Consider the following 16,118-nt stretch of genomic DNA (forward strand, 5'->3'; position numbering starts at 1 on the left):
AAGATAGGCCGCATATAGCAGCTCAACCGCTCTCCGGCACACAAACATTTCTTACATTTCATTTGCAGGCTCACCTTTGCGTCGACCAGGACGGGCGATATGGAGGCAGCCCGAACGCGCAAGGGAATCCTTAGATATTCCCCACGATGACCATCCAACAATACTCCGGATCCGCACGTAGCTTCTTCTTCCCTGGTCTCAGCAGGTTCCACAGTCATATTTATTTTCCATTATTACCTGTCTTATACGCATCGACGTACTATTCAAATAAAATATGTGGATTTGTATGGCGCTTTTCTGCTGTCATTTCTTACTGAAACTCTTTTGTCGAGTGTCATCCGTACACCGCGATATGCCTTTAAACGTGCTAGGGGCTTCGTTTTACCCACAGTACGGCAATAAAGTCCGAACACCTTCGTGGAAGTTCGGCACCCCGAACTTATAGCATTATATGCATCAGCTCCGAATCATGTCTTGGGTCAATAGTTGGGTTTGCCCGGCTCCCATGTTTTGGTACCTTACGTTCCGCTATATAGGCTAAGGTAGCACTGGGAGAACTACTGCGATTGTGTCCCGGTTCTTCCGGACGAGCACCTCAGTAGAGAAAGCCGAAAATTGACTGTCATGATACGGCGAGAGCTGGTCAGCTGTTCGAGAGGTCGTAAAATCTTTAAGGATTTCTCCCGCATAATGCCATAACCAATGCAGCGTGCGATGAATCGGTTTTTCCTCCGATCAGGTGCTTATAGAGCCCCTAGTACGGTCTTCCGAATACCAGGGGCTGTGCCTACCTTACTAAAGCTCCTATGGCTAAGTGAGAGTGATAAAGCCCTATAGTCCGATTGCTTGGTTCGTTGTGCCGAGCACCTCCTTCGAAGGACCCAAAACTGGGATAAAGAGTGCTCAGGTTTATCCCGAACACCCCCGTACTTCTTACGTGGGGGCAGAAGCCGACGACTGGCCAACTCTCAGGTTTAACATATAAAACGGCCGCACAGGAGGGTAAACTTTTATATAACAGGAAATAAATAATATAAATGACCCTGTTTAGACATTACAAAGTACAACATGATTTGCATTCATGGAAATATAATGTCCTTGGTACATAGCTCCGCTGCAAGGTAGGATCCTTTCAGGACACTTTCATAATATAATTCGGGCTTGCGGTGTTCCTTCCCCTCTGGCGGCCCTTCGGTCATCAGCTTCTCAGCATCCATCTTCCCCCAGTGCACCTTTGCGCGGGCGAAGGCCATTCGCGCACCCTCTATGCAGACCGACCGCTTGATGACGTCAAGTCGAGGGCAAGCGCTTACAAGCCGCTTCACGAGCCCGAAGTAGCTGCTTGGAATCGGCTCGGCGGGCCATAGCCGGATAATCAAATCCTTCATGGCTAGTTCCGCAGCCTTATGCAGTTCGATCATCTGTTTCAGTTGATCGGCAAAAGGCACCGGATAATTCGGTGCCAAATACTGTGACCAGAAGAGCTTATCCGCAGTGTTCCTTTCTTCGGCCCGGTAGAATTGGGCGGCATCCAATATGCTGCGGGGCAACTTCGCAAATACCCCTGGAGAAATCCGAATTCAAACTTAGAAAAATAATTTTCTACTCAAATACTTGCTTTACATGGAAAGAGCCTTACCCGCCGCGACCTTCCTCGCCTCTTGGATCTCCTGCAGGGCGCCTTGGGTTTCCCCCTGGGCAGCGCGCGCGGCCTGATGCGCCTTGGTGAGTTTGGATTCTTTCTCCGTTAAACTCTGCTCCAAGGTCTCGCATTTCTTCACGGCCTCTTGAAGCTTTTGCTCAGCTTCAATGACCCTGGCCTCGTGTTTCTCACGGAGGGCCTACTCTGCGGCTGCCTTTTCCTCGGCCTTGGCCACAGCCTTCTTAAGAGCCTCGACTTCGGTCATCATCCCTAGAGAAAATCAGGGAACATATTTTATCATACTGGAAATTTGATCGCACTAAACGCGAACAAAACTTGTGCATACCTTGTTTATCTCCCAACTGCATTTTCAACTGGCCAAGTTCTTCTTTGGCCTGCTCCAGACTTTGGTTCAGTCCGGAGATCTCCGCAGTATGAGAGGCAGCAGCCGCTACAGACGCCTGCTTATAACAGAAGAGAAATAGATGTCATTCAATGAGTCTTCCCGCAAACATAAATTTGATCCTCTGTTCGGCTTCTTCTTTCACCGAACAATGTATCAGGGGCTACTATCCATACCATGACACTCTTCGAAAAACATACCTCAAAACCTTTTATAAGGCTGATACAGGCTCCATTCAGTTCACTCTCAGCAGACTGAATCTTCTCAATCACCGCACCCATAAGGGCACGGTGTTCATCGACGATGGAGGCGCTCTTCAGCGCCACCAACAAAGCATCCGACACCTCTGGTTGGACAGAGGTTGCCGGTATGCCCCCTCCAGCTGAGAGAGGTTGCCTGCCTGATTCTGGAGCCGTATTGGTCTTCGAAACTGCATCCGGTTGGGAGTCGAATTCAAGATGGCCCCCGCCGTCAGCTCCCATGGGAATTTTCTCCCCCATATGTTCGGCCCCTGAAGTTTGACCTCCAGGCGCCGCCTTCACGGTCTTTTCCTCTCCTCCTTGGCCGGGGTCCCTCTGGGATGAAGCCTCGGTGGTATTCACCTGTTCGAAGGAAGGGGCCTTCGGGGGCGTCCCGCTCTCCATAGCATCCGAGCTCAGCGAATCCTCCGATGAGGATTGTTCGGTACGGGACCTCGCCGGACTACAAAAAATATGGCTCAGGTTAAAATATTATGCCATGATGAGTCTGGACGCATAAACATATTCGGACTGTATATACTCACGAGTTCACCAGGGGCTGGGCCCTGGGATCCCACGCCGGGCCGCTGTCAGCGGCGGCAGTGGACTCCTTCGGAAGAGGAGCTTTTCCCCTTTTAGGCGACTCGGCCTCCAAGTGTGCGGAGGCCGTCCTCTTCTTTCTTTCCCCCGCAGGGGATTCATCTTCCTCCCATCCTCTTCGGAGGCGGAACGGGCATTAGAGCCTTCGGATATTGTGTTCGAAGTGCCGCGGCGACGAAGGCCGCCCCGGGTCTTTTTGGCCTCCTTCTCGGCCATCTTCTTCGGCACCTTGTAAGGCGCCGGGACCAGCATCTTCGTCAGAAGTGGGACGGCCGGTTCTTCGGGCAGCGGGGCCGGACAATGGATCCGCTCCGCCTTCTTCGTCCAGCCCTAGGAGAGTTGTGGAAAACACATTAAGCACTCCCCTTGGGTTATGCGGATAAAAAGTACGATTACTTACCGAACTTGCAGGGCGGGACAGTTGGTATCCGCGGTCTTCGGCGGAGTCCGGCCATGATTTGCTGGACTTGAAAAGCACCTTCCAGATGTCCTTGTGCGAGGAGCCGAAAAGCTCTTGCAAGGTTTGGTGCTTGGACGGATCGAATTCCCATAGATTGCAAGTCCGGTGTTGACAAGGCAGGATCCGGCGAACTAACATCACCTGGACCACATTGACAAGTTCAATGTTCTTGTCTCCCATATCTTTAACGCGCGTCTGGAGCACCGACAATTCGTCGGACAAGGACCAGTTCAGGCCCTTCTTGACCCAGGATGTAAGCCGCAGGGGGGCACCGGATCAAAACTCGGGAGTAGCGGCCCATTCTGTGCCGCGCGGCTCGGTGATGTAAAACCACTGCTGTTGCCACTCCTTGATGGAATCGTTAAAGGTGCCTGTTGGCCATGTAACGTTGGGCATCTTGCTCACCATAGCGCCCCCGCACTTGGCGTGCTCGCCACCCACGACCTTGGGCTTCACATTAAAAATCTTCAGCCATAAGCCGAAATGTGGCGAGATGCGGAGAAAAGCCTCGCACACGACAATGAATGTCGAGATGTTGAGGAAGGAATTAGGGGACAGATCATGAAGATCGATCCCATAATAATACATGATGCCGCGAACGAACGGGTGGAGGGGAAACCCTAGCCCACGGACAAAGTGAGGGAGGAATACAACCCTCTTGGGGTTCCGGAGTAGGGACGACCTGTCCCACCGTCGGGAGACGATGGCTGATTTTCTTGGCCAGATACCCGGCCTCCCGAAGCTTTTTGATATCCTTCTCCCGGACGGTAGAGGCCATCCATTTGCCTCCTGCTCCGGATCCGGACATTTACGGAAGGCCTTTGTGGGCAGAGAAGATGAACGCTTGGGCGCTGGAGCTTCGGCAGAGGGGAATGGATCGGGAAGAAGAAAGCATGGGGGCGAAAGGGAGTCCTTATCCCCTTATAAAGGCAGCAGGGATTCTGCGCCTCCCCACTTGCCTGGTAAAACCGCTTATTCCCCAAGCGTCATAATTGATGGCGCGGTTGGGTTACCCGCACCCGTATTGATGAGAATCCCGTGATAAGGGGAACACGATCTCTGCTTCGACAAGACATGCCAATAAAACCGCCTCGCGAAATGTGCAGTGGCAGGCTGGGAGAAACGGTTCGAATAATGACCAGGCCATGGTGTGATGTCACGTTATGAAAAGTTGTCAGCAGATTAGATTTGTGGAAATATTATTCTCTCTACGGTGGTATGTGGAATTTGTTTTACAGAGCCGGACACTATCCTTGTGTTCGAAATCTTCTATGGAGTATTCGGAGGAGGAACCCGCTTTGCAATGCCGAAGACAATCTGCTCGCCGGACTCATCGTCATTGAAGCCTGGTTCAGGGGCTACCGAGGGAGTCCTGGATTAGGGGGTCCTCGGATAGCCGGACTATATACTTTAGCCGGACTGTTGGACTATGAAGATACAAGATTGAAGACTTCGTCCCGTGTCCGGATGGGACTCTCCTTGGCGTGGAAGGCAAGCTTGGCAATACGGATATGTAGATCTCCTCCCTTGTAACCGACTCTGTGTAACCCTAGCCCCCTCCGGTGTCTATATAAACCGGAGGGTTTAGTCCGTAGGACAACAACAATCATACCATAGGCTAGCTTCTAGGGTTTAGCCTCTACGATCTCGTGGTAGATCAACTCTTGTAATACTCATATCATCAAGATCAATCAAGCAGGAAGTAGGGTATTACCTCCATTGAGAGGGCCCGAACCTGGGTAAACATCGTGTCCCCCCGCCTCCTGTTACCATCCGCCTTAGACGCACAGTTCGGGACCCCCTACCAGAGATCCGCCGGTTTTGACACCGACACTAGGTATTCAAGATTAGTAAAAAAACTTTTTTATGAGTGTTTTGAATACTAAGAGAAGTTTGATGCTTGATGATTGTTTTGAGACATGGAGGTAGTGATATTAAAGTTGTGCTAGTTGAGTAGTTGTGAATTTGAGAAATACTTGTGTTGAAGTTTGCAAGTCCCGTAGCATGCACGTATGGTAAACGTTATGTAACAAATTTGAAACATGAGGTGTTCTTTGATTGTCCTCCTTATGAGTGGCGGTCGGGGACGAGCGATGGTCTTTTCCTACCAATCTATCCCCCTAGGAGCATGCGCGTAGTGCTTGGTTTTTGATGACTTGTAGATTTTTGCAATAAGTATGTGAGTTCTTTATGACTAATGTTGAGTCCATGGATTATACGCACTCTCACCTTTCCATCATTGCTAGCCTCTTCGGTACCGTGCATTGCCCTTTCTCTTGAGAGTTGGTGCAAACTTCGTCGGTGCATCCAAACCCCGTGAATATGATACACTCTCTCACACATAAACCTCCTTATATCTTCCTCAAAACAGCCAGCATACCTACCTATTATGGCATTTCCATAGCCATTCCGAGATATATTGCCATGCAACTTTCCACCGTTCCGTTTATCATGACACGTTCATCATTGTCATATTGCTTTGCATGATCATGTAGTTGACATAGTATTTGTGGCAAAGCCACCATTCATAACTCTTTCATACATGTCACTCTTGGTTCATTGCATATCCCGGTACACCGCCGGAGGCATTCATATAGAGTCATACTCTGTTCTAGTATCGAGTTGTAATCATTGAGTTGTAAATAAATAGAAGTGTGATGATCATCATTTTCTAGAGCATTGTCCCAAGTGAGGAATAAAAAAAGAAAAAAAGAGAGAAAGGCCATAAAAAAGAGAAGGCCCAAAAAAATGAGAGAAAAAGTGAGAAGGGACAATGTTACTATCCTTTTACCACACTTGTGCTTCAAAGTAGCACCATAATCTTCATGATAGAGAGTCTCTTGTTTTGTCACTTTCATATGCTAGTGGGAATTTTTCATTAAAGAACTTGGCTTGTATATTCCAACAATGGGCCTCCTCAAGTGCCCTAGGTCTTCGTGAGCAAGCAAGTTGGATGCACACCCACTTAGTTTCTTTTGTTGAGCTTTCATATATTTATAGCTCTAGTGCATCCGTTGCATGGCAATCCCTACTCCTTGCATTAACATCAATCGATGGGCATCTCCATAGCTCATTGATTAGCCTCGTTGATGTGAGACTTTCTCCTTTTTTGTCTTCTCCACATAACCCCCATCATCATATTCTATTCCACCCATAGTGCTATATCCATGGCTCACGCTCATGTATTGCGTGAAGGTTGAAAAAGTTTGAGATTACTAAAGTATGAAACAATTGCTTGGCTTGTCATCGGGGTTGTGCATGATGAGAGCATTCTTGTGTGACGAAAATGGAGCATGACTAAACTATATGATTTTGTAGGGATGAACTTTCTTTGGCCATGTTATTTTGAGAGGACATAATTGCTTAGTTAGTATGCTTGAAGTATTATTATTTCTATGTCAATATTAAACTTTTATCTTGAATCTTTCGGATCTGAATATTCATACCACAATTAAGAAGAATTACATTGAAATTATGCCAAGTAGCATTCCACATCAAAAATTCTGTTTTTATCATTTACCTACTCGAGGACGAGCAGGAATTAAGCTTGGGGATGCTTGATACGTCTCCAACGTATCTATAATTTTTGATTGCTCCATGCTATATTATCTTCTGTTTTGGACATTATTGGGCTTTATTATACACTTTTATATTATTTTTGGGACTAACCTATTAACCGGAGGCCCAACCCAGAATTGCTGTTTTTTGCCTATTTCAGAGTTTCGCAGAAAAAGAATATCAAACGGAGTCCAAACGGAATGAAACCTTCGGGAACATGATTTTCGGAACGAACATGATCCAGAGGACTTGGACCCTACGTCAAGAAAGCTACCAGGAAGCCACGAGGTAGGGGGCGCGCCTACCCCCCTGGGCGCGCCCTCCACCCTCATGGGCCCCACGTTGCTCCACCGACGTACTCCTTCCTCCTATATATACCTACGTACCCCCAAACTACCAGATACGGAGCCAAAAACCTAATTCCACCGCCGCAACCTTCTGTACCCGTGAGATCCCATCTTGGGGCCTGTTCCGGAGCTCCGCCGGAGGGGGCATCGATCACGGAGGGCTTCTACATCAACACCATAGCCTCTCCGATGATGTGTGAGTAGTTTACCTCAGACCTTCGGGTCCATAGTTATTAGCTAGATGGCTTCCTCTCTCTTTTTGGATCTCAATACAATGTTCTCCCCCTCTCTTGTGGAGATCTATTTAATGTAATCTTCTTTTGCGGTGTGTTTGTTGAGACCGATGAATTGTGGGTTTATGATCAAGTTTATCTATGAACAATATTTGAATCTTCTGAATTCTTTTATGTATGATTGGTTATCTTTGCAAGTCTTTTTGAATTATCAGTTTGGTTTGGTCTACTAGATTGATCTTTCTTGCAATGGGAGAAGTGCTTAGCTTTGGGTTCAATCTTGCGGTGTCCTTTCCCAGTGACAGTAAGGGCAGCAAGGCACGTATTGTATTGTTGCCATCGAGGATAACAAGATAGGGTTTATATCATATTGCATGAGTTTACCCCTCTACCTCATGTCATCTTGCTTAAAGCGTTACTCTGTTCTTATGAACTTAATATTCTAGATCATGCTGGATAGCGGTCGATGTGTGGAGTAATAGTAGTAGATGCAGGCAGGAGTCGGTCTACTTGTCTCGGACGTGATGCCTATATACATGATCATACCTAGATATTCTCATAACTAAGCTCAATTCTGTCAATTGCTCAATAGTAATTTGTTCACCCACCGTAAAATACTTATGCTCTTGAGAGAATCACTAGTGAAATCTATGGCCCCCGGGTCTATTTTCCATCATATTAATCTCCCAACACTTAGCTATTTCCGTTGCCTTTTATTTTGTTTTGCATCTTTATCACAAAAATACCAAAAATATTATCTTATCATATCTATCAGATCTCACTCTCGTAAGTGACCGTGTAGGGATTGACAACCCCTTATCGCGTTGGTTGCGAGGATTTATTTGTTTGTGTAGGTGCGAGGGACTCGTGCGTGGCCTCCTACTGGATTGATACCTTGGTTCTCAAAAACTGAGGGAAATACTTACACTACTTTGCTGCATCACCCTTTCCTCTTTAAGGGAAAACCAACGCAGTGCTCAAGAGGTAGCATGTGCGAGATCCCCTTTTTTTGGGCGAGCGGTTGACGATCGGTCGAATACCCAGCCAGACACTGTTATCGTAATAAATACCGAGCCTATCTGTTGTTGTTTTATTTTACAATCAATTTGTCACAAAATCCTCAACGAAAGCAATTGTACGCACCAAAACCACGAAGAAGCGAATCACACAACTTTTCTTTAACACATTACAGACGCAAGCGCTCATATACACGCGCATATACTCACCCCTATGAACGCATACACGCATACCCTATCCCTATGAGCACCTCTGAAAGACTGAGCTGGCATATCATAATCCTGAAATAAATTCAGGAATAAATGCGAGCACCAGAATTTGAGGGCCTCTTTGATTCGCAGGATTGTCAAAATGAAGGAATAGGAAAAATACAGGAATATGATGGCATGTCCCATAGTATCCTACAGGATTTGAAAGAATGTTTGATAGCGCAGGAAAAACAAAGAAATTCTATAAAGAGGTTTGAGTGGATGAAAATTTTCCTCTAAAATGTAGTATAAATGGATCCTATGGAAAAATTCCTAAGGCTGCCAATCCTATGAATCAAACAAACATCACAGAAAAAATTCCTAAGGGTTCAAATCCTCCAAAAATCCTATGCAATTCCTTTGAATCAAAAGAGCCCTGAATCTTGGTGGGCTGGGGATACCATAATCACTCTAACCATCCAACGTTGGTTCGCGCGAAGCACACAACTAATAGAACCTTTTCCGATAAGAGTGCTAGGCTAGTAGGCTCCACAGAAACCTCATGATCCTCCCATTTCATAATGTAATGCCTATAATTTGTTTTCAAAAGTCAAACTATCTAAAGTTTGACCATGTTTATACACAAAAAAATGTACATTAGAAACACTAAATGCATATCATTGGATATATCATCAGCTATATTTTCATATTGTATATGTTTGAAATTGAATATATAAATTTTTTTCTCTATAAACTCGGTCAAAGTTTGACTAATTTGATTTTTTAGAAAATTTATACACACTATTATGGAACGGAGGCAGTATAAATCGACATAGTAAAACATGACACATGCAGAGTGTGCTTGCACCAACTGGAAATCTTTATTTAGGAGTGTAGCTGCCAAACCTAGTTTCAATGTCTGACGGGACACTTATCGAACGGGAACAAATTATGTACAGAAATAATCGAAAAAAAAACCCTAAAACATGTGCAGAAATATAAAAAAATCGTTACCATGGACGCACCCGGTACGCAACACGTGGCATGCTAGGGCGCCTTCCGCGGTGCCCGCTGCGGCTGCCCCGAAGGGTACCCGTCCGTTAGTTAATCCCGAATTCCCCTCTGCCTTCCCTCATCCCTCAGAAATCAGAATCATCAGAAAGAAAAAACGCGATTCCCCTCTGCCGTCTCCCGCCCGCGATTCCCCCCTCTGCCCGTTATTACTCGCCGCAGCCGCCTGCCTCGACGCCCACTCGCCGTTGCCGGACGCCCAGAAGGCCAGGAGCCACCTGCGGCCAGTCCGCCCCGCCCAGCCCCGTCCGGCCAACAGCGGCACCATCGCGCTCGGCAGGCGGCAGCAACCAGCAGTGCTGCCCGGCGGCCGGCGGCAGTGTGCAGGCGTGCAGCAGCCAGCGCACAGACCTTTGTCTTCAGTACGCACTGCCCAACCCCCGTTCCCCAATTTCATCATTACTCGTTAGGGTTATTGTCTTTATAATTATATATATTGAGAAAACATTGCCCCTGTGTATGGAATATTCGTTGTCTGTGCCCAATCCCCGTTGGCATGGCATACTTGCTGTCAATTTTCTTTAGCGGTGGACCACCCGTTCCAAAATCCTAGACCCTTCACTGCCCGTAACAATGGTAATAAGGGCACAATATGTGATGCTATTGCTGGGAGTGTCGTACCTTGCTGATTAGTTTTTATTGTGACTGAATTTGTTGGGAAGATAACCCTGTAAGGCTGTAATGCCTTGATGGCCTTTATTTATTTGACTTGTTCTCAAGTACCGATGACACCATATTTTTATTCTAATATTTAGTATTATGGTGTTGTTCTCTTGTTCGCTTCTACGATAAACACAGCAAGAAATTACAAAGAAGTTAAACATCAAACAACTACAGCCCAAGGGCATTTGGCATTAGACTTTTCATTTAGAGAACTCATAAATAAAGTACGCGGAGGGGACAGAAGCCGAAAAGAACCAGACTGCAGTTTCTCAGGGTCTTCTTTCCATCACTGAATCTGTAGGGTAGCTAAGCTTAAGCCGTTTCTGGAGAAGCTCCAGCGTAAAGAACTGTGCCCTAATTTCCTTTCTCCTTTTCGTCTGTGCAGTTTATTTATGGTGCTTATTTCCCACCTCAGTTAAATGGGACAAGGGGAGAAAGATTCAGCTGATAACTTGGTCTCTCCATCTGATGATAGGAATGAGCTGCAAGTGGAAGGTACGTGCATTGAATTTGTCAGAGCACATATCTGCAAAGCAGAATAACTGGATGCATATTTATTCTCATCCAAAATAATGCAAATGAAATCAGTAAATTGGAAATCCAGATCTTCAATGGAAAAATATTTATTTGCAGACTTTATATCTCCATGGTTAGGAAACAGAAGTTCCTGAGTCTAATAATAAAATAATTTTTTGTCTGTCTGATATCATTTATGACATTATACCTTATTAGCTGATGAACATTTTGTTTTTCCCATGTTATAGTTTTGCTCTCCTATTATCTTGCAACATAATACCAGCCTTTTCTCGTTCACCTAGCACCTTGCATCTCTGTATAGCTTTTCTAGCAAAGGGACACTTGTCTATCTTATACTACGTATTTGATTCCATCCATAAATCAATTTTCCCTCCTATGCTCTGAGTTCCAGTATTGATAAGAATTCGAGTTCTTATTATTCTTATATGTTATGGTATGAATATGCCATACCAATTCGTTATCTTTGGATGATGGATGAGATTCCATGGATAGAGAGCCAGTTCTAATAGACTTATGGAACTTTCCCATTCAGCCATGGATGCTTAACCAATTTTGGGTTGGGCGCTTTAACCATTCAGCCATGGATGCTTAACAGGGATCATCGTACATCGTAAATAACCAATTTTCATATAGAAAGACATATCATAGAAAAATGAAATCGTTTTTTTTAAACAATCGGAAATATTTCGAGATGGCAAATATTCGGAGATGACTATGAAAACACCTCTCTGGATCCTCCAATTGAAAGATAGATTGGGAGGGATCAAGAATCCTAATTCTCGCTATTTGGAATTGATCCAATTCTATTGAGTCTGATTCATAGTTATCATTTCTCTTTAGCAAAGAATGACCTTGGTTATCAAAGTATTGAACAACCGGGATCCATTTACTTATGATACCTAGTTGGCATTGATAAGAATGACCTAGTGAATTATGAGTTTAATAGATCGTTCTTCCTCTCTGCTCCATGTATTCAGTCAAGGAATCAAAACACGGTGCACATGTCTGATGTAATAGTAGAGGCCTTCTCTCTGCTCCATGTATTTGGTCAAGGAATCAAAACACCTTGTTCATGATATTTGTTACTCTTACAGATCTACGTGTGAAGGAAAGATGCTTTGAGCAGAGAGAAGCTCTTCCTGGGGAGCCTCGCTGTGTTATATGTGGTCGATACGGGGAATATATATGTGATCAGACTGATGATGATATCTGTAGTGTGGAATGCAAGACTGCTCTTCTTGCTAGAATTGCTGCTGAAACAAAGATACCAGTAAAAGCACCAGCACGCGTAAAAGTTCCGTTTGGTGATGAGAGCTTCTGTGTCCGAGACAATAATTTTCCCGATATACCGAGTTTGCATGCCAGCCAGATCGCTTCACTGAGAAATAAACTTGACATTTGTGTCAAGGGTGAGGCAATTCCTGATCCAATCATGTGTTTCTCTTCCTGTGGTCTTCCTGAGAAGCTTGTGCACAATCTTGATGCTGCAGGGTATACCATGCCTACTCCGGTGCAGATGCAAGTCATCCCTGCATCAATAAGTAATAGAAGCCTACTTGTCTCTGCAGATACTGGTTCAGGGAAAACAGCTTCTTTTCTAGTTCCTATAATTGCACATTGTTCACGGAGAGAGCTGCAGCAATCTGAAAGCAAGCGTGGGCCCTTGGCTATAGTCCTTGCTCCAACTAGGGAGCTATGCCTACAGGTGGAGGATCAAGCAAAAGTTCTTGGAAAGGGTTTACCATTTAAAACTGCTCTAGTTGTTGGTGGAGATCCCTTGGCTCAGCAAATATATAGAATTGAAAATGGTGTCGAGTTAATTGTGGGCACCCCAGGAAGACTAATTGATCTTCTGATGAAACACAATGTTGACCTTACAGATGTGTCTGTGTTTGTTCTGGATGAAGTGGACTGCCTGCTAGAGAGAGGATTCAGAGATCAGGCCATGCAGATCTTTCGTGCACTCTCATGTCCACAGGTTATGATGTTTTCAGCAACAATACATCCAGAAATTGAGAAATTGTCAAACTCACTGTTGAACAACATGATACATATTTCTTGTGGGAACCCAGGTAAACCAAACAAATCAGTTAGACAAGTGGTAATTTGGGTGGAGTCTAAGCAGAAGAAGCAGAAGATTTTCGAGATAATAAAAAGTAAGCAGCACTTTAAACCTCCTGCTGTTGTATTTGTGAGTTCTAGAGTTGGTGCCGATCTCTTGTCTGAAGCCATTACTGCTGCTACTGGGTTGGAGGTTATTTCTATTCATGGCGAGAAAACAATGAAAGAGAGAAGAGAAAGATTGAGACGGTTTCTCACAGGTGAAGTATCTGTTGTTGTTTGTACAGGGGTCTTGGGACGTGGAATGGATCTTGTGAAAGTACATCAAGTGATTTTGTTTGACATGCCAAATTCCATTGATGAATATATTCACCAAGTTGGAAGAGCGTCTCGGATGGGTAAGGAGGGCGTGGCTATTGTCTTTGTGAATGAGGAAGATAGGAAACTTTTTGGAGAGCTTGCTCAGGTTCTGAAGACTGCAGGAGCTCCAATTCCTCGAGAACTCTCTAATTCAAAATTCACCAGCAGTGTTTCTCTTGGCACTGACAGGAAGAGAAAACTGAGTTCTCGGGCACATTCTTGACCAGTACGCATAACAGAGAGGTGGTCAATCTTCTTAATATGACAACTACATGCGCTACCGGTTATATTGCTTTGTTGTTTGATAGCTGAGGTTAAAGTTTTGTAGGAAGACAGTGCTTGTTGTGCATCCATCTTCGTGTGGATAGGCCGGATATCGGAATTTGTAACTCCTGAAATATATGGCAACTTCCTTGACAGCTTTACCAATGAGTCTAAATACGATTCTTCAGGCCATGTGTCTGGAATCAATTTATGCAGAAAATGTAAACAAGCTACCTTATGTGTAGTTTTATCAAAATGTTGGTCAAACACACATGGTGCAGTTGACTTAAATAATGGTATGATTTGTATTTTCCTTGATTCATTTGTTCAATGTTACACTGATGGTTTCCTGGTTCTTAATTGTTTTCTTTGTGATTCTGGATTATCTGAATTAGGGAAGCCTGGATAGGATTTTAATTGTGAAACCACTGAATGATGAATACTCAAATAAGTATAGTGATTTGAGGTTCAATAATTAATATTGCTTGTGAACAATTCCATAAGAGTAGTGAGCTTTTCTTTTTGGGCAAACGGTAGTGAGGGTAGTAAACCTATACCACTATGGATAGTTGATAGGTGAAGCATCAATGCACAATTTAATGGTCCATTTTGTTAATAGCGAAGCACAATACTGGGACCATTGTTCTGTGGTATTTAGACCTACTTCTAGTGGCAGATTTGATCCTATACTCTAGTGACTGTCCTTGTTCCTTGCAAAGGTATGAAATGGTTTGTAAACTGTGTATGGCTTGTTGCTGACCAAATATGCTGTTTTAACCTGAAATTTATCCATTTGACTAGAAGTAACTGTTCAAATAAATGTTCATACTACATTTTTCTCACATCTTACTCAGACCCTTACTGAGAATATCCATTATTTTGTTTACTTTCTTTTTCTAACTGCATATTTGATACATGTTTAGGAAACATATATTTGTTTCCTTTACTGGGAAAATGTTCGCTAGCGCAATAGTTCAACTACAGTAGTGAACCAGCCGTATAAACAAAATTAGTGTAACCACAAGTAGTATGGCATTCTCTATAAACATCCTTCCACAAGCACATCAATATGTCCTGCCATGGCATCTTTTTACAACTGCAGTGTGGTTCCATTTCAACTACTACAATAACTGACTACACTTTTTTTTATTTTAAACAAACTGTCTGATTTTAACGATTCCCATTTAAGTGGACCACTGGCAATTCTTAATCATGCAAATACAAATTATGCTTTATTTTCTATCTATGCTGCTCCATTCGACCGAAAAAGGCTTTCGCCCAGCTTTATATATAAAGCAACAACCGAGCATTACAACACGACACGGCAAGATACAATGGTGCTGAGGATGGTAGCCCCCTGCCTGGGCGGGCCTCTCCCACCCAAGGCACTGGCGGCGGCTGGGAGTGGACCCCTCGCCTCCTGCGCCGGTCGCTGATGAAGGAGCTTTGCCTCCCTGGTTGGCAAGACCACTCCTGCGCTGTCGCCGCCATGAGAAGTTGCGCCACCAAGACCGGCCAGACCACCACGGCAACCCTCCATGGCCAGGTCTGCGCAGGGCAAGCCGGCAAGACCACTCGAGTCGTCAGGAGGGGCGGCACGGGGGTCGGGGGAGATGGGGAAAGAATTCTCAGCGTGTTTGGCAGCCTGAGGGAAAGGGATTGGGAGTTTACAGAAGGGAGTTTGTCTAGGGATTAGGCTTGAGAAGTAGATTTTTAGTCCAAATCCCCTGTTTGGTGTGTGGTGTGAATTTGGAGGAAGCTTCATCCCACCTGAATTAACAGGGGGAGACTAGGGAAGAGATGCGTGGGAATTAGCCTGTTTAGTTACCTTTCCCCTTCCTCAATTCCCTTGCCCCCAACCAAACAATGGATTATATGCCTCATACCCCTTAAAATCTCATTCCATGTCACTAATTCCCACCAACCAAACACGCTGTCTATATCCTTCCATTCAACAACTTATTCTGACAATTCTATCATGTGGAAACATAATAGACACTCGAATCATATGTATGGTTAATCTGATTTAAACCATAATATGTAGATCTAGCATATGAAAATATAACGATCAGAAAGTAAGTAACTTAATGTGATATGCTTTACAATCTTCATTAAAATGACATCACTGATTTGTTTGAATAGTATTGAAGCAAAGTGTAGAGTTAATGTCGGAGGACCATCACAGCTATCTTGCTGGCCATATTTAATTCATGCTTTTGCAACATGGGAGTTCTTTGACCTGCTAATGTGGTACTAGAAATTATGGAACACATGATACTGGACAATTTAGGGTAGTCATATACTCTTCTGAATAATGAGACATATTACCTAACTATTTCACTTGCCCTTTGTCTTTTTCAAAATTAGATTTACTATGTGTTTGCCGTGTTATAATTTCTTAGTACTTGGATGTGCGTAACTTATTTATTGAACTTATAGGACGACAGAGTGGTCGGAATTAGTCACCAAATTCAC

General features: G+C 44.5%; 1 protein-coding gene across 2 annotated transcripts; it reads left to right on the forward strand.

Moving 5' to 3' along the window:
• Positions 1-9,811: 9,811 nt before the first annotated feature.
• LOC109773771 (DEAD-box ATP-dependent RNA helicase 41) lies at positions 9,812-13,999 on the forward strand. 2 transcript variants are annotated; one of them, XM_020332484.4, is made up of 4 exons: positions 9,822-10,120; positions 10,807-10,916; positions 12,053-13,114; positions 13,307-13,999. In XM_020332484.4, the coding sequence occupies exons 2-4, from the start codon at positions 10,841-10,843 to the stop codon at positions 13,600-13,602; spliced, it is 1,434 nt and encodes a 477-aa protein (XP_020188073.1). In that variant the 5' UTR covers positions 9,822-10,120; positions 10,807-10,840; the 3' UTR covers positions 13,603-13,999. The 2 variants fall into 2 exon arrangements, with proteins under 2 accessions (XP_020188072.1, XP_020188073.1); XM_020332483.4 differs by having other exon boundaries at positions 9,812-10,120; positions 12,053-13,999.
• Positions 14,000-16,118: the final 2,119 nt, after the last annotated feature.

The sequence above is a fragment of the Aegilops tauschii genome, chromosome 6 (genome assembly GCF_002575655.3).
Source record: "Aegilops tauschii subsp. strangulata cultivar AL8/78 chromosome 6, Aet v6.0, whole genome shotgun sequence".
Lineage (NCBI taxonomy): Eukaryota > Viridiplantae > Streptophyta > Magnoliopsida > Poales > Poaceae > Aegilops > Aegilops tauschii.

What these genes read in the sequence shown, in the direction of transcription:
- LOC109773771 (XM_020332483.4), top strand. Translation starts at nt 10,841, where the DNA reads ATGGGACAAGGGGAGAAAGATTCAGCTGATAACTTGGTCTCTCCATCT. An exon ending in GAATGAGCTGCAAGTGGAAG is followed by an intron (nt 10,917 to 12,052) that starts GTACGTGCATTG and finishes TTACTCTTACAG; the next exon opens with ATCTACGTGTGAAGGAAAGA.